At 56.9% G+C, this 23,555-nt stretch overlaps 1 protein-coding gene across 2 annotated transcripts; it reads right to left on the reverse strand.

Moving 5' to 3' along the window:
- Nucleotides 1-3,387: 3,387 nt before the first annotated feature.
- Nucleotides 3,388-23,111, reverse strand: CPNE7 (copine 7). 2 transcript variants are annotated; one of them, XM_034426646.3, is made up of 16 exons: nucleotides 22,596-23,111; nucleotides 19,510-20,301; nucleotides 12,394-12,576; nucleotides 11,988-12,062; nucleotides 11,817-11,891; nucleotides 10,706-10,789; nucleotides 10,336-10,425; nucleotides 9,934-10,032; nucleotides 9,673-9,759; nucleotides 9,338-9,397; nucleotides 8,353-8,486; nucleotides 8,045-8,099; nucleotides 7,319-7,370; nucleotides 6,831-6,964; nucleotides 5,188-5,424; nucleotides 3,388-4,584 (listed from the first exon to the last, which is right to left on the reverse strand). In XM_034426646.3, exons 2-16 carry the CDS (start codon nucleotides 19,681-19,683, stop codon nucleotides 4,447-4,449), a joined length of 1,677 nt encoding a protein of 558 aa, XP_034282537.1. In that variant the 5' UTR covers nucleotides 19,684-20,301; nucleotides 22,596-23,111; the 3' UTR covers nucleotides 3,388-4,446. The 2 variants fall into 2 exon arrangements, with proteins under 2 accessions (XP_034282537.1, XP_087733427.1); XM_087877301.1 differs by having other exon boundaries at nucleotides 19,510-20,330; nucleotides 22,596-22,850.
- Between the last annotated feature and the right edge of the window lie 444 nt (nucleotides 23,112-23,555).

Here is a 23,555-nt window from a genome sequence, read left to right on the forward strand (position 1 = left end):
CATCCAGGTGGCTCACCTGCCATGACAGAAGCACCCAAGGAGGCCTCCGGTTCCTCCTCCGTCAAGAAACATCTGCCCTCAGCAGAGGATGGGCTCCAGCATGAATCTTATCAGGCACAAGAGTTACTATGGTGACATCCATTATCCCTCTTTATACAGAGATGAATCAGGAGCTAAAAATAAGAAATCTGTGGCAGATTGATCGGGTGGGGGAGGTACCAGTAAGTATTGGGGCAGGATGGATGGTGAGGTATTGGGGCAAGTGGAACTCCCTGCTCTTGACTCCTTTTCAACATTAGCCAGGGCTCAGTGAAAAGGTGGATGGACTTCTTTGCATGGGAATGTCGAAATCAGATGGCATTTGCTCCTGAGAAAGAAGGGTTGAGCAGGTCTGGGATCACCTGGAAGACATACCCAGCCTCCCTCCAGCACCTACTTGATGGGGAGCCCTTCTTTCCTGGCCTGGTTGCTTCTCTTGCAAGGCTGGGGCCAAAGAACTGAAGATCTCGGATGAAGATGGCCATGAAGGAAGTTCTCTGGGAAATGAGCCTCCAGGGGAGCCAGGCCTGTTTTTGGAAAGCAGCCAGCCAGCCGGAGGACCAAGGAACCTTTGAACAATCGAAACGAGGACATAGCAATCTCAGCCTCCAGCATTTCTGCCACACTCGGCTTCATGCAAGCCCATTTGCTACAGCAGGTGCTTTCCCATCAAACTTCATCCTTGTCAGCATGAATACATTGCGCTTCAAAGCCCCATTTATTGCAAGAACAATTTGAGCAATTATCCTGACAGTCAGAAATAATCACTTTGTCTCTGTTGAATAGAGCTGTTTCATGGTTAGAGCCTGTCTCCTTTTGTTGGGGAGGGGAGGTCAGCTGGGGGGGGGATAGTCACTGTGGAACTGGTGCTTCTGAATGCCCCAGCATTACAGCAGATTTGGGGCTGTACAAACATGCTTTGTGGGAGTGGGGTGTGTGTGAATGGGAAGAATGTATTAAATTATTGCATTATGTGATATGATTAAATTGTACAAATTTGTGCCCAGACAAATGCAGGAAGGCTGCATTTGAGAATATAACCATGAACATGTTATGTCTCTCCTGCTGGTTAAAACTTATTAAAGCTTGGCCATTTTTTAAAAAACACCCCCAAACAATTACTGGTTACAGAGCACAACCGGGAGATAGAAAAGTCCATGTTTTGTTCACTTGGGCAACACATGGACTTGGCCTGGTCATCCAAGATTAACACCTGTCATTTTGGCCATAGAAACCTCTGTCCATGGTGCTGAAACATCCCCAACCAAGATCTGGACTGGCAGCTCACTCAGCAGCTCGGCTGATGCTGTCCAGTGCTGAAAGAACGTTGGCCTGGGGGTCCTTCTTTCCCCACCCCGACCCTCCTTTCTCTCTCTTGCAGACACTCAGCCATTCTTATTTTTAATTCCATTACAATGCAACACAAAGACCCTGATGAGACTTTGTTTCCGTTTTCACTCCGTGTTCCCCTGGAGTCTCAGAGCCTCCAGTGCTTCGCCTTTGATTCATTGTGTGTGGTAGGAAGCCTCAGTTAATCTCACTGAACTGCTGACTGCATTGGAATCTCTTCTCGCTGAGCTCTTGGGCCGCGTCTCAGGGTGGCTGTGATCAGAAGCAGAAACGCACAAGGAAATCTGTGCACCATTTGCCGGCTGACATGGCTCACATTGAGGCTAGGCGCGAGATGGAAATTGGAAGGCCCCCTGCTGAAGGCGCTGCTCAGAGCAGGCATAAGCGCTGGTGGCAAAGCAAGAGAGAGACTGGTTTGCAAAACCTTTAAGGCACACATTTGGAAGCTCTCTTTTCCGCCTGATTAGCTGCACAAGAGAACCCCTGGATGGAGCTCCCTCCCCTTCCTCCTCCAGCCTCCCGTTAATTTAGATTTCTCTCCTGAATGTGGCAGCGCACCAGCAGGGGAACTTCTCATCCTCCCAGGATAGTTACGGCTGCTATTCTTGAATAAAAGAAGTTCAAAGAGAACTGTCATGTTAAGCCACCGAATTTTAATTTATGTAGAAGCTTTTTTGTCGCCAATGGTCTGGATCACGATAATGAGTTCTGATCACATTACGTGTGTAAATCAGTAGAGCAAAGCTGGGTGTTTGTACTAGGACTGCGGAAGGAACGGTGGCCCCCAAATTTCACTCTGCTTCCCGCCGCTCAGCCTCTTTCTGTCGTCTTCTTCACTTACAACCCTGAGCCCTGTGTGCATTTTCCCATTTTAGGATCGTAATTAATAAGACAGACTCAGCATTTGTGGAAAAAGTTATTGCAAGGCCTGTTACCTGGTATGGTGCCACAGGTCTCCTGTTGCAATCAGATTTCTTGTTGCAACCAGATCCCCTCCCCCACTTCTGTTCAGTCAGGTCTGATTCTCAGAGGCTGCTTGGATTAATGCCTGCAGTTTTCTTGGCAAGATTTTGCAGAAGTGATTTGCAGAAGTGGCTCCTTCCTGGGGCTAAGAGAGAGGGACTGGCTTGATGTCACCCAGCTGCTTTCGTGCCCAAGGCAGGACTAGAACTCAGGGTCACCTGCTTCCTAGCCTGATGCCTTCACCATGACACCAAACTGGTCCTTGCAATAAGATTAACACGAGACAATTAAGTGGTGCTCCAGTTGTGGCCTGCAGCTCTTGAATCGCTGTCCCTGAGGGGCAGATCCAGCTTTCCCTCCTTCAGTTTGGAAGCGCCACTGTGTTCTGCTTTGCTGCCTTCTGGCTTCCTTTGACGCTGTGTTTTTGGAGGCGATGCTCTGCCTGCAGCCCCAACTGCAATTCGGTTTGGGCTAATTGGCATCAATTCTCCAAAGCAGACACTTCAGCCAGACAATGGGCATCCTGTGCCTTTGAACAATGCAAAAGCTGGGAAACGTTTTTTTAAAAGGAGGTTTAGGATGTCACAGCTGCAAGAAGAGATGCCTCTGGATAGAGGCTAGGGGGGCGTTCGGTCCAAACCCACCACTGGGCCTCATCCTGTAGGTGTACGGAAGCTCCGCTTGTCTCAGTGGTGCTGGCATGCGGAGTGGCCACCTAAAATCTCCATCCTCCATACTTTTTGCCAATTCTTAAATTCCGCAAAAGACCCCTAGAGAAGCCAAGCCGCCTGAAGTCTGCCTGTTTCCGTACAGGCGGTTTGTCACTCCAGAGCTGGTCACAAAGGACCAAAGTGCCCGTTTTGTCCCGACTGTGACATAAACCAAGTGGTGCCACAGCTCACACGGCACGCTGGGCTCCAGTCAGAAATGGCCTTCTGTTTAAACCTGGCTTGAGTTTGCAGTCCGTGATTGTTTCAAGATGTTTATAAGGGTCGATTTTACTTTCCCCCCAAAAGGACAAGAGGGATCAGAATCTCTTTTTTAATCTCTTTTTATTTGGCCGTCTTCCTGGATACATTTAGGATTTCTCATGCAACCATCAGCAAATGACACATCATAGCAAAAGACAACCACGGAACACACAGGGGGAAAAGGGCCCCCAGACCCGAACCGCTTCATGCACAGGAGGCGGCTGTGAAATGGACCAAAGTGCCTTCGCAACACGGACCGGGAACTTTGACCTGGCTGTGCCCCTGTGCCACGCCAAGAGGCGGCCTCATCACCATCGGAGCCCTCTCTGCACACAGAGGGGAGGGGGCCAAGACAACCCAGTGGTGGCAAGGGTCTCTCTGCCGCACTCCACCTTGCCAAGGGGCTGGTGTGGGAACAGCTGCCGGTGCTGCGGCTCCAAGAGTTGGAACCCTCCAGGGATGGTCCTGGGCTCCTCTGCGGAAGGCAGGCTCAGGGCCCATCCTGAGGGCCTTCCCAACCCACTCTGTGAAGTTCAGCTCCTTGGGGTGCCTCTGTTTTCTGCCCCCCTGCCCAGAATGCCCCTGCTTTATTTACTCCTTTGTTTCCAGGGTGCCCCATTGCAAAGAGAAGGGGCGCTGCTGTTCCCTTGAGCAGTTTCAAGGGGCGTGTGTGCTGTTAAATATACAGAGGTTTATTTCCCTGCCTGGGAGACACCAAAGGAAGGGCGAAGAGGAGCTTTCTTGGCCCGTGTGGATGTATCTGAGCGACAGTGATGAGGGGCAAAGGGCACCCACTTCCCCTCTCGGCCTGCTTCTTCCTCTGTACCTTCCTCTCTCTTTCCTTTGCAATCCTGCTGCCCCTTTGGCATTGCCCAGCTTGGAGTGCCTGCTGTCCTACTGCCCCCTCTCTATCCCCATCTGCCCTCCCTCATCACAGGGCCTTTCCTGGACTTGCTGGCCTCTTGCATAACTTCGCTGTCCTGGTGCTCAAACAGCCAGGGGGGCGCAGGAGACGTCCTGCTCTGCGCAGTGGAAAGAGAAGCTCTCGGTGGGTCTTGCTTTCTGGAGGACGAGCACAAGGAGGGGAGACGGACGCAGGTGGACGGGTGGGGTCACTGCGGGTTCACTGCGGTGAGTTCAAAGCAGAGCCAGGGGTGCTCCCTTTGGGGCCACGGGGGGGTAAGGCCTTGGAGCTGTAATATTCCACCACCTGCTTGGGCACCTCTGCCAGCACACACTTGGCCAGGGCGGTGGGCGAAGCCTGGAAGACAAAGAAGGCCGAGAGGTCAGCTGGCACCTGCCATCCCGCTGCAGGGCCTGGTGTTTATTCTAGCAGCTTCACTCGGCAAAAGGGCTGCAAGAAGGCAAGAGCTCTCAACTGCCAATCAAAGCAGGAAAACCCCCACAGGGGGATCCTAGGATACATAGTGGCCTGTCAGGTGCACATCTGAAGCGCAAGGGTGCTCTTTTTCTGGAGGGTGAGCAGCAGCTGGAAACCCTGTGGAGAGCAGTTCGGGCATCCCGTGTTTTCCAGACCCTTTGGGCGGGCCGAGCCAAACTCCCCCTAAAGCCCTTCCAGGCTGCCTGGATCCCATTCAGCTAGGAACTCTCATCAAGGGGTCCCTGCTCAGCTCTGCTCGGGGGGGGGGGCAGGGTAGCCCTGGGGGGCGGCTGGAGTCAGGGTCCTGGCACCATCTGGGCAGCATCAGGAGAGAAGGGAAGAGCAGAGCAGGCGAAACTGTTCCCAAATGGATCCCCGGGGAACCTGCAACCCAGTGGCTCCAAGGCAACCTTTCTCCATGCTGGAGGTGCCCATAGCTGCAGCCAGATGGGGGGGCGTCCTGCCTGAGGGAGGGGGACTTACATTCTTGAACTCTCGGAAGGGGACGAACTGCACGATGTCCCGCATGACAGGCTCGCCTCTGGGGGAGCGAAGGATCCCATCGTCCCCGTCCAAGATCTGCATGTCGGTAAAATCGGCGTTGCCCACCCCCACAATGATGATGGACATGGGCAAATAGGAGGCCCGGACGATGGCTTCCCGCGTGTCCGCCATGTCGGTCACCACCCCATCGGTTAGGATCAGCAGGATGAAGTATTGCTGTGAGAAGAGGAGGCAGGTCAGGAGCGGGCAGGAAATTAGCAGGACGGGGACAGAAGAAATTTCGCAGGGGACAGTCAGGGGTGCAGACAAAACTCCCCCAAATTCTTCCTCTTTGATGAGCCTCGCAGCCAACGGCCACCAACCAATCTTGTTGGCACACAGAAGGGGCAGCACTGCAGCCCCCCACAAGACAACAGCCCCTCCCCCCAGGGCTTCCTCCTTCAAAAGAGTGAGGGGAGGGCAAAGGACAAATCTCTCTCTCTCTGGGTCTTCTCTGGCATAGCTGCAGGCTTCCTGTGCATGTGTCAAGGGCTACAATCCCGTGAGAGCAGCAGAGGCACAGTGCCAGTTGGCACCAGCCAGAGTGGGCAGTGGGCCTAACTCTGGAGATATGCTGCCCTCCACGGGGGCTCTGCAAAGGCCCGAGAGGCTTCTGACAACCCCTGACCCATCGCAGGGCCCAGAGTTTGGGTGGCTGGAGGTCCTCCAGAAATCCCGGCCTCCATTCAGGGATTCCATGGGAAAGCAATTCACTCCGATTTGAAATCAGTTCAGGAATTGAAAACCAATTGTCGTATTAAATGCCACCGCATCGATCAAGTAGTTCACGTGTTCTGTTTTTGTTTTTTAATTCCATTTGCTTTCCTTAATCAAATTGACCTGATTAAAAATGCCAACGTTGACGGACAAGTCCAAGAAGGCTGGAGCAGATTCGCTTCCTCCCTCGGGCTCCCCGGCCTTCCTTCTCTGCTCTGCCGGGAGCCCAGCCTCCCTCCCTCCCGCCCACCACCCACTCCCACCCCAGGCTGTGCGGACGGACGCGTCAGTTGCCGCCATTAATTGATAGGACTGGCAGCAAAGCTTTCAGCCACTTAGTGAGCCTGCCAAGAGCTGTCAAGACCAGGATGAGCAAAGTCTTGCCTGGGTCCTCGCCCACTTGGCATATGTCAATAACGGAGGGGAAAATTTGTTCCAACCAATGAAGGAGAATCTTTGTAGCTCAGGGTTGAAAAGAGGGGCCCCTGGTGCTCTCTGAGCCGGCTTGTTTTCTTGCAGACGTTTCAGGACCCAAATTAGGAAACTTCATCAGTTCTGTTACCCAGTTTGGGTCATGAAACATCTGCAAGAAAGGAAGGAAGCTCAGAGAGCACCAAGGAAGCCTCAGTTTTGTTAAAGCTTCCCAGTCCATCCAATGCTTTCACGCCTGCAGGCAAGGAGACCAATCCACCACAACAACCCTGCCTACCTGGGGCTCTACTTTTCGATCAAGCGGAGGGACAGCTTGCTGGTTGGAAGTTTGGCAACAGAGCTTAAACTCCAGCAAATGTGGGGGCCCCGAGGTCAGAGGAGGCTCAACCCCCAACTGTCACCCAGAATGTTTCTGCTGATTCCCACATGCTCACCGAAGCTTCCTGGGTCTTTTCTTCATTTGCAGCTACTTTGGCCACTTTGGAGATGATGGGTGCCACGTTGGTTGGGCCGTAGAGCTGGATCTTGGGCAAGCAACTCTGGTAAGACTCCACCACCCCCTGGATGCCTAGGGAGGAGAGGGGAGGATTCAGAGGGCCCTTTGGTGCAGCACAGGTGAGGCAGGGGGAGGGGGCGCGTCTTCCCAAGTGAAGAGAAAGTTTGAAGAAGCCAGGAGCAGAGGAAAAAACCTTCCTGCTCCTCCCAAGGAGCCCCCAGGCAGAAATTAGAGGCACTTCTGCAAAGGCTTCTCCTTTCCTGAATCCAGGAGGGTTTGGGCTGTTCTGGGGGGGTGGGAGTGGAGAGAAGATGTGCTAATCCACCACGTGTCCCAGTGGCCTTTTGGCCTGGCAGGGGCAGGAGAAGCACCAGGGAAAGTGCCAACCAAAGAGGCAGAAGGAGCAGAAGCTGACTGTGCCCTCACCTTCACACTCATCATCCTCGGTACTGAAGTTAATGGCAAAATCATGGGAGACCTAAAGGAGGGAGGGAGGGAGGAACGAGGGAAGGAAAGTTGGTTAATTGTGGAGCCCCCTCCAGCCCCTGTTTCAGAGGCTGCCCTGTTGGCATCGCTTGGTGGATGGAAGCCGTGGCAGCTGCTCTGGTATCCTGGAGGACTCAGAGCTCTCAAAGTGCCAGGGGGATCCAATCACTCAGCCGGTTGGCAAGAGAAGGTGGAGGGAGGTCCTGGCGGTGGCAGGAGGCTGGGGCTGGATGCAGAGATGGCACAAGTGTCAATCTGCCCTGCTTCACTGCTGCTTGATGGGCACACCAACACCCAGAAAGGCTGGTCAGCCAAGGGCTAAATTCATGGCAGCAAAGCAGCTGAGAAACTTGTGGGACCCTGAGGCTGAACAGCTTGGCTGAGCAGACCCTTCAAGGCCTCCGAAAGATGCCTCCAGAGTCCTGGTGTTCTTATCAAGGCAAATAAAAGGAAATGCCAGGGCTGGAGGTAGGGCAAGAGGCAGCTGCGATGGTGTGATGGCAGCTCACCCAGCTGCAGGGCCAGCCTCCTACAGGAACACTGGCCAAGCTCCTCTCCAATGGGGCCAGCCGCCTTGGGGACCAGGATGCCTCTGCTCTACTGACCACCCCCCAGCCACTGCTTCTGCCCCCACTGGTCCTGTTTCACGCAGGTCCCTTGACTTACTTCATAGTTGGGGGGGATCCTTGCTCCAAAGCCCAAGGCAGAGAATTTCTTGTCACTGTGGAGAGGCAGAAACTGGTCACTCTGGCTGCAAAGGGCTTGGAAGCCCCTCACCCAAGCCCCTCCTCTTTGCTTTCCCCAAAGCCCCTGACTTCACCATGGGGGAGGGGGGAGATGCCTCCAAAGTGGCTGCTTATCCCCATGGGGATGAAGACTCGAACTGCCCAGGTTAGAGAGCGCTCCCCCCCTTGAGTGCAACATCCCTTCAGAGCCTGTCAACACCTAGATGCCCCCTGCCCCCCCCATGTCACCTGTCGTAGTCTTGGCAAATCTCCCCCACGGCCACCAGGGCCTTCAGGTATTCGTTGGGTTGGTAAGGGTTGATGTAGTGCAGGGAGCAGCTGTTTCGGGGGTCCCCATTGGAGGCTGTGAAGTCAATGGCCACCTGGGGGGAAGGAGAGGCAGAGGGGGTCAGAGGGAGGGAGCCAGCAGGCTGGTCTCCCCAGCTTTGAGGCTAAATCAAGGGGGGACAGACCCTGGATTCCCCGTCATTTGCCACGGGGTCTGAGATGAGGGGCACAGAACCCAGCCACCCTTGAGAGGCATAACATCTGGAAAGGCAGATGAGAACGTCTTCAGTCTGGTTCCTGCCCCAAGTGAAGAGAAACCGACATTGAACAGGAATAATCAGGCAGGGCCATTTTAGCCCCTCAGGCCTGAAGTCGCAGCGAAGCAGGAATCGCCGCCGTCTCTCTCTCCCCCTCCCTCTCCACCCACCCACCCACCCTGCGTGTGAGGGGCTCTCGTTCCTGGGATGCTGCCCGTCGCATGCCCTCGCCAGCAAAGTGGGCCCGGAGCCAGCAATCTGTTCCTTGCCATGTTCTGGAACTGACTCACTCCAGGAAGGAGATGCTCTTTCAAAACGCAATCTGCTGCCTGCTTCTTGTTTTGAAAGAAAGAAATCTGTGCGGAGCTACCAACGGGGCGCTCCAACCGCCATGGCCAGAAGCTGAGGTGACCAAGGAGCTGGTGGGGTCCCAGCCCGCCTGGAGGGCCAGCCCAAGACAAAGCCCACTTTTCCAAAGTCTCCAGCCCCTCCCCCGATGCTTAGCCTCTCCCTTGCCAGGATAAGAATGGACGGTGTGCCCATATCTAGGCAGCGAAAGGGTTAAACAAGCCCCCAGACCCAAAGAGGTGCCCCTCACTGGAGCAGAAGGGGCGCCCCTGCCTGGCCCTGGCTCCGGAGACCCTTGGCCTGCTCTGGACCAACCGAGGCGGCTGGGTGGAGCTACTCACCGTGAAGTGGATCTGGCAGCCGCCCATGATGTAGTCCAGGAAGGAGTAAACCCTGTGGATCTTCCAGAGAATCTGGGCATCAGCCAGAAGCAGAGCAGGATGAAAGCTACACCCTGCCAGCTCAACTCTGTGCCCAACACAGGGCAACAGATCTGCAGCCCGGTAGGCAGAATTACAAGGAGTGGGCCAGGCCTGCTGCCACCCACAGCAGGTGGGATGAAGGGGGCAAAAGCCTGTTTGGATTACCAATATTCACAGCAGACCCATAACCCACCCCTCTGCCCCAAAGCACCCCCACTGATGATGAGAGGCTGGCCCATGGACTGGCCACTTACCTTCAGGTCCAGGAGAATGACCACACCCGAATTTCGGTAGTTCCGCTTCTTCAGTTTGTACTTGGGATTCATGCAGTCCCACTGGATCTGATGGGGGGGAGGGGCGAAAGGGATCTCTTTTTATTCTTGCTGGGCAATTCAGGTCTGGACAGAGACCAGCCCCATCCAGCCCCTGTGGATGGCTGCTTTCTCTCCAGGAAGCCCCCTCCCCAGCTGTGGAGCTCCCCGGGGGGCTGCTTGGCTTCCTCCCTGCGCTCCAACCTTGTTGCCGCCTGTGGCTTTCTGCATCTCCTCGAAAGTGGTGTAAAACTCCCCGATGAAGTCGTGCTTCCCTCGGGAGTCATAGTCGAAGATGACACACTGCACACAAGAGACAGTCCTTCAGGACCCCTCGGGATGGGGCCCTTTCTGCCCAGGCCTCCTCATCCCTCCCCCTCCCCCAGGACCAGAGGGTGCTGGCCTGGCATCCTCCCTCAGGGCCCCACGGCAGCAATGCCCGGCTGGTCTCAGAAGTGGGTATGGGAGGCAACATCTCGGAGACCTCCACTCTCCACAAGCCTTTTTTGTAGCCTGCTGGGGGCGCTGCTGAAATTGCAGCCCGAGCAGCTGGGGTTGGCTGAGGGCATCAACGGGTGGCCCTTCGCCCCCCCCAAAAAACCTCACCCTCAGCTTCCGCTTCTCTTCACAGCTGCAGAGGGAGTTCAGGGACACTTTGAAGGGCTCCCAAATGGGGCTCAGGTTGTTCTTGACAAACTGCGAAGCACAGGGACAGGGTCTCAAAAGGCAGCCTTTGTGGGGGGGGCAGAAGGGGGTCCTTGTCCACAAGGGCCTGAAGCTTTCCTAGTCAGAGCCCAATAAATGCCTCTCTCCTCTGCTCCTTGAACCCCTGTGGCTGATCTGAAGGGGGGCAGTGAGGAGTGAGGGGACAGGAGGCCCGGCAACCCCAAGGGAATTGTTGCACTGCGCTGGAGCAGGTCTCTCTGACCAGGGGTGCTGGGAATTTATCCTTTGGATCCTAGGAGGGGAGTCTTACCTCAGTCCGGTGTACCAGCTGCTCACTTCCATCATCATTGATCCGGTAGATCTCCAGAAAGGGATCTGATTTACTGAAAAGATCCTAGGGGAGACAGGGTTAACCTGTTATCAACGGGTGGCTCTCCTCCTGCTCTTCCTGGGGTTCTGGGGTGTGCAAACGACATGGTGCTGCCTATGGCAAGGTCCATCCCAGTTGTGTCCTTGTGTGACGGTGCCATCGTTTTATTGGCCTGAAGGCTTGTTGTAGGGGTGAGAGGTGGCCAAACCTGGGGAGTTTTGCTCAATCTCACCTGGATCTGTTCTTCCTTGGGCATCTGAAGACCACTCCCCACTTCATTGGATGGTTGGGAAAATGAAGGGGGTGAGTGGGAGTGGGGTCCCCTAAACTCCACCCCCTGGAAGGAAAGGGGCAGCACTTTGCCTTGCATGCAGGCTGGCTGGGAGAGAAGAGTGAACCCCAGCCTCACAGGGGACGCAGAAGCCCCTTCCCCACTGACAGACCCCATCCAGCAAGTTCTCCAGCATTCCTTCCTCTCCTTTCCTGCTCCATCTGTTCAACTTTTAAATATCCTTTTTCATTTTTTAAAAAAGGCATTCATATTCAATTTCACAGCTTTGATGCCAGCCTGATTTATCTCTGTCACGTAAGATGACGAATTTGCATGGATGGCTCTGATTACAGGCACACACACACACACACACACACACACAGCGCCCATTTGCCCATGATGTTCGCTCATGTCCTCAGTTTTTCATTCCTAATAAAAACGGCTGCTCAACCTGCACCTTTTCCCCTTCAGCTCCTGAGCAGCTGGTGGAAGGCAGGGGGCTGAGCAGCTGTTTCGGTCTCCTCCTCAAACTGGGCCCTTCCTGCTCTGGGGGGGGGGGAACTGGACTCTGGTGCTGGGATGGGTGTGGGGGCTATACTGGCACTTACCTGTCCAGACCAATTTATCCCCCATCCCCTGTCTGAATGGCCTGCCCTCCTGCAGCATCCCAACTCCTCTCCCCCCTTGCCTGCCCCTCTCAAGCCCAGTGTGGCCACATCGACCCTCCCCAGGATGGTCTCTCCCAAAGGAGAAGAGCCCAGCCCCCCGCCCCTCCCCCACCTTGTCATCCAGCTTCTTTGCCCGAAAGAAGAGCTCCACAAAGCCGTTGTCTCCAGAAATCTCTTCCGAGGTCACCTGTGAAGAGGGTCACGAGAAGCCGGTGGGTCAGGGGGGCCTCCCAGCCTCCGCTTCCAACCTGCCGCGGGGTAGGGGCCGGAAGGGGGCACTCACTGTGACGGTGGACTTGCCGGCGGGTTTCCCGTACTTGAGAAAGAGCGGCTTGCTCACCCGCTTTTGAGCCACGATCTGCAAGGAGGAGCGGAAAGGTGGGCGGAGGGGCGCCTTCTTGGGGTGGCGGGGCTGGGCCCACCGCCTTTCCCCGCAGCCGCTGCTCGGAGCTAGCAAGCCTGGCCCCCTGCCCGGCGGAGAAAGGGGCGCCCTAAGCCTTGCGGTGGGGGCAGGGGTCTCTCCTGCCGGCCAGCCCGCTGCCTGCCAGGGACGCCCAGTCACGCCCTCCTCGAGGCGCAGCGGGCGGTAGGACGGGGCGGTCTCTTCCCAGGGGCTGCTTCGCAGATTAGGCCCCCATCCGCTGCGCTAACCGGTGAGGCCTTGGCGTTCAGCGTCCGGGCCCCCTTACCTGTCCCACCGTGCACTCCATGCCTCCCAGGAAGTCGTCATCGTGGGTGCCCACGCCGCCGTGCCCGTGGATGTCGTAGACTTCGAAGCGCAGCTTCTGCACCTCCTCAAAGTAATAGTCCACCATGAACACCTTGGCGAAAACGGGGTTCAGGTTGCTTCTGATGACCTCGGACCGGTCCACCTGGAGGCAGAGAGAGGCGGCGTCACCCCGAGACCACCGAGCCCAGAAGGCTTCGCCTGGCAGGGAGATGGAGAAAATGCAGAGCGCCGACCCTTCCCCGCTGCCCTGGCAAATGGCGGGCTCGGGGGCCCCGCCGTCTTCTGCGCTTTCCTCCCCCGAGGGAAGCAGAGCGGGCGGGGTGGGCGGCCCAGCCCGGTCCAGCTGATCCTGGGCAGGGGAGCGTCCCGAAAGAAGGCCCCGGGAAGGGGCGCTGCGCCTGGGTTTGCCCAGGGCGGGGCCCCCGGGCCCAGATGGTTTCAACCTCCGGTTGCGCGTCCGGAACGCTCAGCCCGCTTTGCCCCAAAGGGGCGCATCTCGGCTGCGCCCTCCGAGCCAGGGCAGGGGCTCCCGGCGGGGCCCTTGGCCTGTTGGCTGCCCCGGTGCGCTCTAGAGGGAAAAACACACGGAGTGCGGGGCTCCCACGCAGCCATAGGAAGGAGCCTCGGCTGCACCTGATGAGAAGCCAAGAAGCCGGCACGGAGCGCGCGCTCTTCCCAAGTCAGCTTGGCTGGAGCGCGGCGCCTTTGCCCCCCCCCCCACCTCCGCTTCGGCTCTCGCTTCTTCGGACGGGCCCTCATCACGCCTCCCTTCGTCTCCCGCCCGAAAGCGGGCTCGGCCATCCCGTGACCCCCTGCTGGGAAAGAAGGAAAACTTTGCCTAAACTTTCGGGGAACAGAGCGGTCCGGGCGAGCGGAATGCAACCGAGATGCTAATGAGCGCCTCCCGGGCTCATTAGGGAAGGGAAGCTGGGGAGGGGGAGGCAGGCGTGGGGCTGCTGCTCTCGCTCACCTGTCCACACCGGTGACTTAGCGGGGTGGGGAGGGTGGCTGAAGATGAGCATCCAGGCCTCTGGCCACCCCTCCCTCTCTCCAGAGGCAGCTGAAAATGCTGCTTGGATCTTTGGCCACCTCCCCCCTCTCCGGGGGCCTCCGAGGGCACCAGCCAGGGCCACTCTGGTGGGAATTCAGGCCTGCTTATCCAGGAGCAGCTGGGGCAGGATTGGGCCTTTCATGTGGAAGGAGACCGATTGGAGGACAGGTGAGTCTCTCCTGGACCTGCAGCCGGAGGAGCCTCTAGCAGTGCTCTGGGCCAGGGATCTGCAAGGCCTGTCAGGGACAGCAACTGGGCGCCCTCCAGTTCCTGCAATGCCACGGCCCTTTGCCCTGTCAGCGGGTGGCAGAGAGTCAAACCCAACCTGCCTCCCCTTTTCCTGGCTCTTCAGGGGAGAAGCTGCCTTCTGAGGGACCACATAGCTCCTGGCTCAGGTAGCAGCTTCTGCCAAAGGCCATGTTCGCTTCCTGGAATTGTTCTCACCTAGCAAGTCATCAGTCGTGCTGCTTTTCAGAAAGGAAATCAGATATACTTTTATGAAGTTTCAGTGCCTGGAGCTGCCTGGTTTTCTATTTCCTGCCCATCTGTTGTATCAGACGGAATGCCAGCTCCCTCTCATCAGCACCCAGGTCAGCTCATTCATCCCTAACTGGTCCTGGAAAATTATCCATGCCTTCTCACTCTCAGAGCAGGAGAACTACAGAAGCTACAAAGAGTCTGTCTGCATCTTAAATACAGGCCAATTTGCCCTGGCAGGAGATGCCTTGGCTCGGCGCCAGAAAAATTGTGGCTAAAGGAAATGTGTTAATTGTTAAGATGCTGGAGGCCAAGGAGCCTTTTGCTGCTAAAAGCCTGGGGAAGCTGAGCAGGTAGAAGAATCTTTTCTCAAGAGCCAGAGAGTGTCCAGCCTTCTTTTTCTTTTTCATAGTGCAGCGCAAGCGCACACACACACACACACACGCACACACACACACACACACACCATGATCTTTCCTGGCTCTTTCCTTCTGCTTTTCCCTCTGGATCTGGGCAGCTTTCTTGGGCTAAGGCAAAAGTTCTCTCCAGGCTAAGGATACCCATTTTCTGGCAGGAGGGGTGTCTCCCCCACCCCACATAGGTACCCTCACTCTCTATCTGCATCAGGCCACAAGATGGGCCGTGCCAAGCTTCCACTGCCCCTGCGGGTAACAAAGCAGAGCTGTCCTGGTCAGTTTGAGGACTGGTGTGCCAAGCAAAGAAGGGGGGGCACGTCATTGCAATCGATTCCCCCAAAGCCCCTTTATCCCTCCCCAAACATCTTCCCAAGGAGTGGGAGGTTTGTTAATTAGATCCACTGTCAAGAGATAATCTTCTCAAAGTAAGCTGTGGAGCTCATCTTCAGCGGAGGCTTAATCCATCTCATCATGACCCATATGTTGGATGCAGCAAATTGCGATCCGGAAGGGACAGTCAGCTCCCTTGGGAAGCCTTCAGTGGGTGGATCGAAGCTCAGATGGGGGGGGGGCGAGGAGCCTGTGTGGCATGATTTCAGGGACTGTCAGGCGCTGGAAGGACCATGTCCTGTGCTGGGATTGTTGCAGGGAGGAAGCCTCCTTGCTTGGGCTGAGCCTCTGAGATGAGTGACTGATGGATTAATGGATCAGTCAAATGTGTGTAACTGCCCCTTTCACCAAGAGCAGCTCTGGGCTCTTTACAGGTATTGACAAAGACGCAGGTGACCAAAGATTTGGCTGCCCAGGGCACCCTCCCCCCCCCAGCAGCTGAACAAGGCCAGAAACATTCCCAATCTCCAAGAGAGCCACAGGCACTGAGCTGCAGAGGCCTCCCTGCTCACTGCAGCTGCATCCCTTTCCAGCGACTCGGACCTATTGCCCCGTCGCTCTGGGTTCTCCTGATTTCTAAATAATGCCGAGCATGAAATGGTAACTTTATCAATGTCAGGCCACGCAGCCCTTTGGGACGTCAGCCAAAGTGATTTTCCGTGGCTGTTAACATGGGCAAAGACAGCTGGCTCCCCTGAAAACAGAGCAATATTTCAGTATTGATTTTTTGCTCCACGCTCCGAGCCTTCTTCTCCATCCCTTTCACAAAGCAGTCTTAAGCCGACTGATCCACCTGCAAGGCAACCTGGATCTGCCCCGGGCAGGATGGTTTAAACGCCCACCCCAGCTTGGGACCAGCCCCCCCCCCCAATTATCTTGTTGGCCTGTAGCAGGGTTTCTCTGGAGGCTCTGAAGTCTGCAGCTGGAGGGGGGAGCTGGGCTCTCTCTGCAGGCCAAGGGAGGTGCTGCTCCCCCCTCCCCAGAGGCTCCTTGGAAGGCCAGCTGTCTGTCTTGTTTTTCAACACCCAACCGGCCCTGCCTCCCCTTCATCTCGGCTTCACTGTGGTTTCCGAACAAAGCAACAGGCAATCAGTGCTTGCTTCAGAGGAGAGCTGGCTAGATGAAAGAGAAGGATCGTGCAAAGCCTTGCTGCCAATTAAATGGGTACATGTCATATCTACTCAAGGGCCCGAGGATCTGGTGGGACCTGGGATTTAGGGATGAGCTGCTCACCAAGATTGGCAGTGCTAAAGAAATACGGCCATCTTTTGTGGAAACTTTAGTCTGAATGCCTACAGACAGGCAAGAGAGACTCTTTCCCTTTCGGGGGTGTTGAATGCCAGAAATCTGGGCTCCCCTCCGGGTCTCTGTGAGGCTCAACCTGGATGCCAGAGGGCTCAGTGCTTTGGGATCCATCTTTCCTTTCGCCACATGGAGGGGGGCACTCTGTCCCCAGGACACAGTCTGGACAGGTGGTTCAAAGAGGGTTAAGAAACTCAGAGGAGGGAGCAAAAATGGAACTAAATCAGAGGCCTGAGCAATAACGGCTGAATGGGGAGGGGGAGGCAGAGGATTCCGGAGCTCAATCTTGGGAGGAGCATGGAACCTGGAGGGGGGGCAGCGGCGGCCCTTCAAGAAGCTCATCAGCCTCAAAGCTCACCTGGGGCCTTACAATTAAAAGCCAAACAACAAGAGCAGGTCATTAATGTTCAGGCAGCCATTTTGGCTGTTTCAGCCATTCACCTACATCACCATACATTTCACCGCAACCCTGCAAAGGAAGACGGTGTGTGCATCACCTGTTGGAGCTTCTGCCAACTTCTCAAGTGATGCAGGCAGGTTTGCTCTGCTGGGCTTTGGCTTCAGTGCCAGAGCAGCCACAAAAGGCGGTTTACTTTTGGGTTCCCTTGAAGCACATTTGGAAGTCCCTTTCCCCACGCTGGCAAGAAGCATCCGAGCGACAGGGCTCGCTGGTCCCCCAGGGGAAGGCAGAGGAAACTGTGCCCCAACAAGGAGCTGAAATGGTGGCCTGGCCCTGCTCAGCCTCTGCCCCGCAGCAGCCCTGAAAACGCCCCCTTTTACATTTCATGGGTGCCACAAGCGCCGTTGCTGGCTCTGCGCTCCGCACTGTCACCAAGAGACAAAGGTCCTGCCTGCCTGCCTGCCTGGCCTCTGCCGGACCCTTCGGATGGGGAGCCAGGCTCCTTCTGCCCCACAGAAAGGACAGACCCAGCTGGGGTGGTGGGGAGAGGCTTTTCGACTTGTCTCCTGGCCCTCCCAGCTTAGCACAGGTTGCCAGTACCTGTTGTCTGGGAGCCTCAAGCAGAGGGGGAGGGAAACCTTCGGATCTAAGGGGTGTTTGAGGCTGCAGGCAATTGACCCCGAAGGCTGGAAAAGGAGCCATGTGCCAGAAAGCGAGAGGAGAATCACGGGCAGACTGGGGCAACCAGCAGGCCTGGCAGAGCCCTCCTGCTGCTGCCACACGTACAAAGGCAGGGGGCTCTGGACAGGGTGGAGCAACAAGGCCAACGGGACAAGGGGGGTGCCCTGATTTAGGGGGCGATTGCCATGGCTTAGGGAGCTCACTTCGGGAGCAGTGCCAAGGCAGCATGTACCCAGTGGCTGGATCAGGCCACTTTGTGCTGTGAATGGGCCTCTGTCCATTCCTGCTGACTGGAATTTGCAGCTTGATTTGGGTCTTTCCCCCCACCCAAAATTATTTACAGCAATACCAGCTCTTGCTTGGACAGCTGATGGGAATGGGGCTTTTGTGCACCAGGGAGTTTCCGTTGGCAAACTTTGATGTCATTAAGAAGCCCCCGTTCACTTCCAGGCGAGAAATGCCCACGGCCCCCACAGGCTGCCAGGCCTTTAGCTGCCTCTGCAGGGCACATAGGTGTCTCCGGTGTGGCTCATCAAACTAGGATTTGAGTGGTATCTGATGATAGCTAAGCCTCCTTTCCAGTGACTGCTGTGCTGGCTTGGTTCTTGGATTGTCTGTTTTGACTTGATGAGCTGAACCTGGATAGAGATCTTACAAGTAAGCCAGTCTGCCACTAAGCAGGGAATGTTCTTCCTGCCATAAGGCCCCAAGGCCAGGGAGCCCGTTTCCCCCTCTTTGAGTTGAATTGCCAGGCAAATTCAGCCACGCTGGGACTGGAGGAGGAAGAGGACACCGCAGGTGCGCTTGCCCTGCAGAAACCCTGGTTCAAATGATTGATTTGGCCCCCTGCAGGTGAGAGGAACTCAAGGCCCAGGCAGAATATGAGCACCTGGGGATCATCCCGGAAACAAAGGGAAGCAATGGGGGCTCTGAGCTTGTGGCAAGAACTTTTGCTTCCACCCAAGTCTCTGGTGTAGGAAGCTGGGTTTTATGCAGGATTCTCCAGCCTTTGGGAAGGAGCTTTAGCGAGGGGGCTGGGGGGGGGCAACTCCATCCAGTTCGCAGCCAGCAACAGCAGCAGAAACGAGAGTCCACCTCTCATAAGTGCAGAGATGGAGAGATTCCAAGGAAGCCTTCCGCCCCATCAGCCTCAAGGAATTGCTGCATTGCTGTGGTGCATTTCATCCGGGACGGCCCTACTTTGCGGCCTCGCGAGGGCCAAACAGGCTTGAGAGCGTTGCATGTGGGTCTCAAGCTAACTATGGCTTCCACTGTGGTTGGAGGAACCAGAGAATGGGAAGCTGGAAAGCCCCAGGAGCTCCTGCTCGGCCAGGTAGAGCCCCCTCTGCGTCTGACCCTTTGGGGCTTCAGCTTTGGCACTCCAGCCTATTACACAGCAACCAGCCCTTAGCAGCTAATCCCTCCCGGTGACCCCAAGACGGGAGCCAATCCGCCTTCAGGGAGAAAGGCAGAACTCTCAGACCAGCTAGTCAAGTTGCAAAGCTCAGCTGGCTTAGCCCATTAAGAGGAACAGATCGCAGGAAGTGAGTTGGGCAGATCCCTTAAATACTTTTATGCATGTGCTACTAAGTGTGAAGGCGTTACGCATCCTCCTGAAAAGATCCTTCTCTGTGCTCTTTGGTGGAAGCAGGCAGTTGGTCTGTGCCCAGTTCTCCTTCTCTGCCCCTCGGGCCCTAGATCTGCTCTTGCCCACAGGGTATCCACCACCCTGAGATCTCTTGAGTCTTACGGACACCAGTTCTCAGGTCTTCCTTTAAAGGAGGAAACAAACCAGCATCCTCACACACGAGACCAGAAATTCAACCCAACATCCGAACAAAAGGCAGCCGAGTCCTTTGGCTGAACTTAAAGCCTGGCCCCGAAAAAGAGACTCTCAGACTCAGCCTAACCCTAGAAGAGGCTTGGATTTTAGAAAGTCTCCTGCAGGGGTCTCTAAAAGGCAGGGTGACCATCTCCAAGGCCTTGCTAGGACAGAGTCCTTCACCGGGGGGGGGGCAGGGCTGGTCAATCGGAATGCAACAAACCTGCCCCTCATTTGTGCAGAGAAAGGGGGCCCGGAGCAGGCCTTCCTGACCTGCTAAAAGGCCGGGCACAGCCTTTGAGCAGCTTGGAATGACGAGAACTTCTGTCGGCCAGATTGGAAGGGCCCTGAGCTGGGAAGCTGCTTGAAAGGACAGAGGGAAGACGGGGGAGCCCAGAAGGACAGAGAGCCGCTGCTGGGACTTTAGCAGCAGGGATCTCCCCTTGATGGTCCTGCCCAGCTTGCCCTCCTTCTGGACCATCTCAAGCCGCCCCCCTGCTTCCCTTCCACCCTCCCTGCAGCCGCTCCCCACCTACCTCGACCCACTGTCCTTGGGACTGCATGAGGAGGACGACGCAGGGGTCCGACTTGTTGAGGGTGTCCCGGTCAAGGAGGTGCTTGCAGCAGACGCGGAGCTCCACCTTGGAGACGCAGGTGGCCGAGACCACCCCCAGGTTGGCCTGGGACGCCGGGTCTAGGATTTCGTTCATTCTGGCTGGGAGCGGGGCTAGAGCCTGGGGAGAGCTGGCTGCACGGCAGGCGACTGAGGCCCGGCCCGAGTCCACTGAGCGAGCGAGCGGTGGGGCTGGCAGCAGCGGAGCCTGATGATGCTCAGTGGCTGGCGGCTCAGAGCATTCCCAAGTGCCAAATGCCCGCTTCCTCGGTCTGTGCTGGTGCCTGCTGGGGCGTTGCCAAATGAGGCTAATGAAGAGGTTTTCTCAGAGCCAATGAAAGAGCGGTGCTTCTTCTTCTTCTTCTTCTTCCTTTCCCTGATGTTGCTCCCACTCAGCTCCGTTGCTGCTGACACCTGGGTGCAACTGTGCCTGGCTTCTCTACAAATTGGGTCTGTGGGTGGGGACCCCTCGATCTTCTGGCTTCCAAAGAAGTGAAGACGGGGAAAGGAGGGACCCCCCTTTCACTTCCCCAACAGCAGAAGCTGCTCGTGCCTGCAGGCTTCCTGGGTTGCGAGGCTTCCCCCTCGGCGGAACAAGCAGAAGAGGGGCCTACCACGCTGAGACGCCCACGTGCGCTGCCTCTGGAGAGGAAGCAGCTTCCCGCGGAGCCTCCCTGCTCCTTCGTGGAAGATCCGACCTGGCCAGGAAGAGAACCTAAAAGGAAAAAAAAAAGGAAGACTGGCCTGCAGGTACCAGAAGAAACACAGGGAAATGAAGGTGCAGCCCAAGACCTTGCAGTCGCCCTCAACACACAACTGTGCTTTGGGGGGTGACCCAGTGACTGCATCCTGCCACCCACTGGGCACCTGGGCAAAGAAGCTGCCTATAGAAGCTGGTCTGGCTAATCGAGAGCCCGGATTGTGCCAGAAACGGTAGAACGGAAGTGTCAGATCCTGCTAACCTTCAGCTGCTCCTCAGCAAAAGGGACAAGAATCCTTCCCCCCCATCCAAATGTAGCCAGAATCCTGACATTTCCGCCCTTCACAGGAATGGCAAAACCCAAAGACTTCGATGCCATGGCCAATGCACACACTTCGATGTGCTGCTGGTCAGTAGCTTGTCAGGTTTGTCCAGGGTAGACAGGCAGTCCTTCTTGGGTCAGGACAGTGTGCCTTGCCCCCCACCCCCCACCTTGGAAAGGCTGAAGAGCAACTGCAGTGGTGGCTGCCTTCCTCTCCCTGCCCCCTTTTCTCCCTTGTCTCTGGATAACCTAAGCCCAAGAGGGGGGTCTATGTGCCTTGCTCTTGAAACAGGACGTGGCTGCTGAGAGGGAGACATGGCAGGGAACCCCACTGCTCAGGTGGAACAAAACTGAGAGCTGGCGATGCCCAGGGCTTGCCCCGAAGGCCAGAAGCCAAGCCCGGAACCCACCATGAGCAGCCCCCAGCTGGACTCTACAACAACCCTAATTCTCCTTATCTCCACACTTCTCTACCTGATTGCCGCCTGGCCCATTCTGACCTGAGGATGAGGAGGGCCTCGTGGAAGGATCCCGGCTCCTTCCCGTGGAGGGCTGCAAGCGGTCTGGGCATGGACTGATGGGAGATCCCTTTGACAAGAGGCCTTTGGAGGGCACTTCTGGCACAGCAAGCATGGCAGTTTCAGGAAGGGGAGGTGGTCCCCGGGGTAGAAGGGCAGGGGGCTCTTTCTCTAATTGGTGCCTGGCCTTGTCGGGGGCTCTGGGTGGACGACTGTCTTCCTCACATGTCCCTTCGCCCCTCTGGCCTTCCTGGGAATTGTGGACAGTGTGTTCCACACATTGGGAAAGAAACTGGATGGTTCTTTTGCTGAGTCCCACAAAGTGACATCATCAAAGCATCCACCAGCACATTCGTGATCATGCATGTGCCAAAGTAGCACCTCCCCATATGTGGCATTTTAATTGCCCAAAACAGGTTAAGACTTACTAAGGATGGGTGCAGGAAAGCAAGTTATGAACTAGACTTTGGAGCTGAGTTTCCACAACACACGAGCTATGAGCACTGAATTAATCCAGGTTTGGTGTTTCCAAAGTATGAGGACTTCTCATCTAAGCAAACCGGCTGGGCTCAGCCAACACAGGAAAGGCCCCAACCAAGGTTAAAACCAAACGATCTTTGCTGAGTGAGTTCCTCTGCCTTCGCTGCTCCTGTAGTGACCAAACTGGGCCCACATAGAAAGGCAGCTTCTCCATCTCAGAGCCCTCAGGAGCGCCATTCCCACACCAGCCTCTTTCTCCAGACAAGAATCCTTCCACACAACCAAATAACACCCGGACAACTTCCGGGCAGACCCTGGGCTGCTTCTGGAGAGCCTTTCAGCTCTTTTGAGATGCCCGCCTCCCTCCAGGCGCCTGGGCATCACCACATGCGCGGGGGCTTCAGTCTTGGGGCTGTAGGGTGACCCCAATGTGCTGCCTTTGGCCAACGCAGGACCCGAAGAGTTCAGGGCTCCCTGTCCGGAACCTCCTCATTGCCGGAACCCAATCCCGGTGCTACCAGCCCACAGCACAGCCACCTGGCCTCGGATGGGCGCTGACGCCCGCCCGGAGTCGCCTCTGCCGCAACCCTGAGACGAGGAGCCCAGCCACCTGCCGCCTCCCTTGCAGCCGCTGCGCCCGCCGCCCAGCCTGCTACGAGCTCGGCACTTCGGGGAGAGCGGAGCGTGGGGCGCCCTTCGGCCGCCGCCTGAAAGTTCCGGGCGGGAGAGGGAGGGAAGCCGCCCCCCGTTCCCCGCCGCCTCCACCGGGCTCGCCGCTTCTGCAGCCGGTCGGAGAGTCGGGCGCGGAGCCGCCGCTTGCCAACCTGGCTGCGCCCGAGACTCTCCGTTGCGCGCGGTCTGGGCAGCCACGGGGGCCGGGAGGGAGCCCCTCCCCGCTCGGGCCCGCTGCGGGGCTTGGGGGGCAGCCCGCTTTCGCCCGCCTGGATCCCGCCACGCGCTGCCTTCCGCGCAGAGCCCTGCGCTCTCACCAGATGCAGCTGCGCGGCTTCGCCGACGCTCTGGAGCCCGTCCATCCGCTCCTTCGCGGGCTGGCCGGGGGTTCCGGCGCCGCCGGGGGAGACGCCGCTTCGCGCTCCAGGCGCCCCGGTTCCGCCGCTGCCTCTCCTCGAGCGGGCACGTTTGGGAGGCGGAGCGGCGGCGGCTGAGCGTTGGCGGCTCCGAGCCTTTCCTGGAGCGCTCCGGGCGACCCCCGCGCGCCCCTCTCGACGGCCGGGCTGACAACCAGGGCGAAGGCGCGGTTAGGACAGGCGCCGCCCTTCCCGGGGAGCGCAGCGCAGCGCAACGCCAAGGCAAAGGCGCTGCCCCGCCGCCGCCTTGGCGTCTCCCCAGTCCGGACCGTCTGGTGCTCGCGCCTCCCTCCCTTCCTTCCTCCCGGGCCCTGGGAGCCCCAGAGCCCATCAGCCCCTGCCCCAAACTCCTGCGGAAGACAGTGCCATTCCTCCCCCACTTTCCAGCTCTTGGTTTGGCATTTCTCTGGCGGAAACAAGGCTGTTGAGTTGCTCCGAGGTTCCGCTTCCAAGCAACCGTTTGCACCCCCCACCGCAAGCCCCCTCCCCGAAGCAGCAAGCACAAGATCCTGGTGCGAGGGAGGGGCGCCAGTCCCGCACTTAGCACTGGTCAGATGTGGGGAACCAGTCCAGCGCAAGGCTTGCCTCGGAGGTTGAACCTTAGGCTAACTTGCCCTTGACAATAAGCAGTAAATGGCTTCTGGGGTTAATTAGCCTCTCAGAGTCTGATCCGTTTCTTTGGAAGACCAATTTGCACTCTCGATGTCTCCACCATCTTACAGCTACCTTGGCTGGTGATGTCATAAGAAACAAAGCTAGCCTCAGTTACAGCTATCAATTTTTAAATTTTAGGAAAGCTGAAATCTAAATGGATTCCTTACAGTGCCCTTCTTGACGCTGCCCCGTTGCTGCTTGGGAAGT

The sequence above is a fragment of the Pantherophis guttatus genome, chromosome 11, assembly GCF_059756535.1.
Source record: "Pantherophis guttatus breed Tessera chromosome 11, ASM5975653v1, whole genome shotgun sequence".
Classification (NCBI taxonomy): domain Eukaryota; kingdom Metazoa; phylum Chordata; class Lepidosauria; order Squamata; family Colubridae; genus Pantherophis; species Pantherophis guttatus.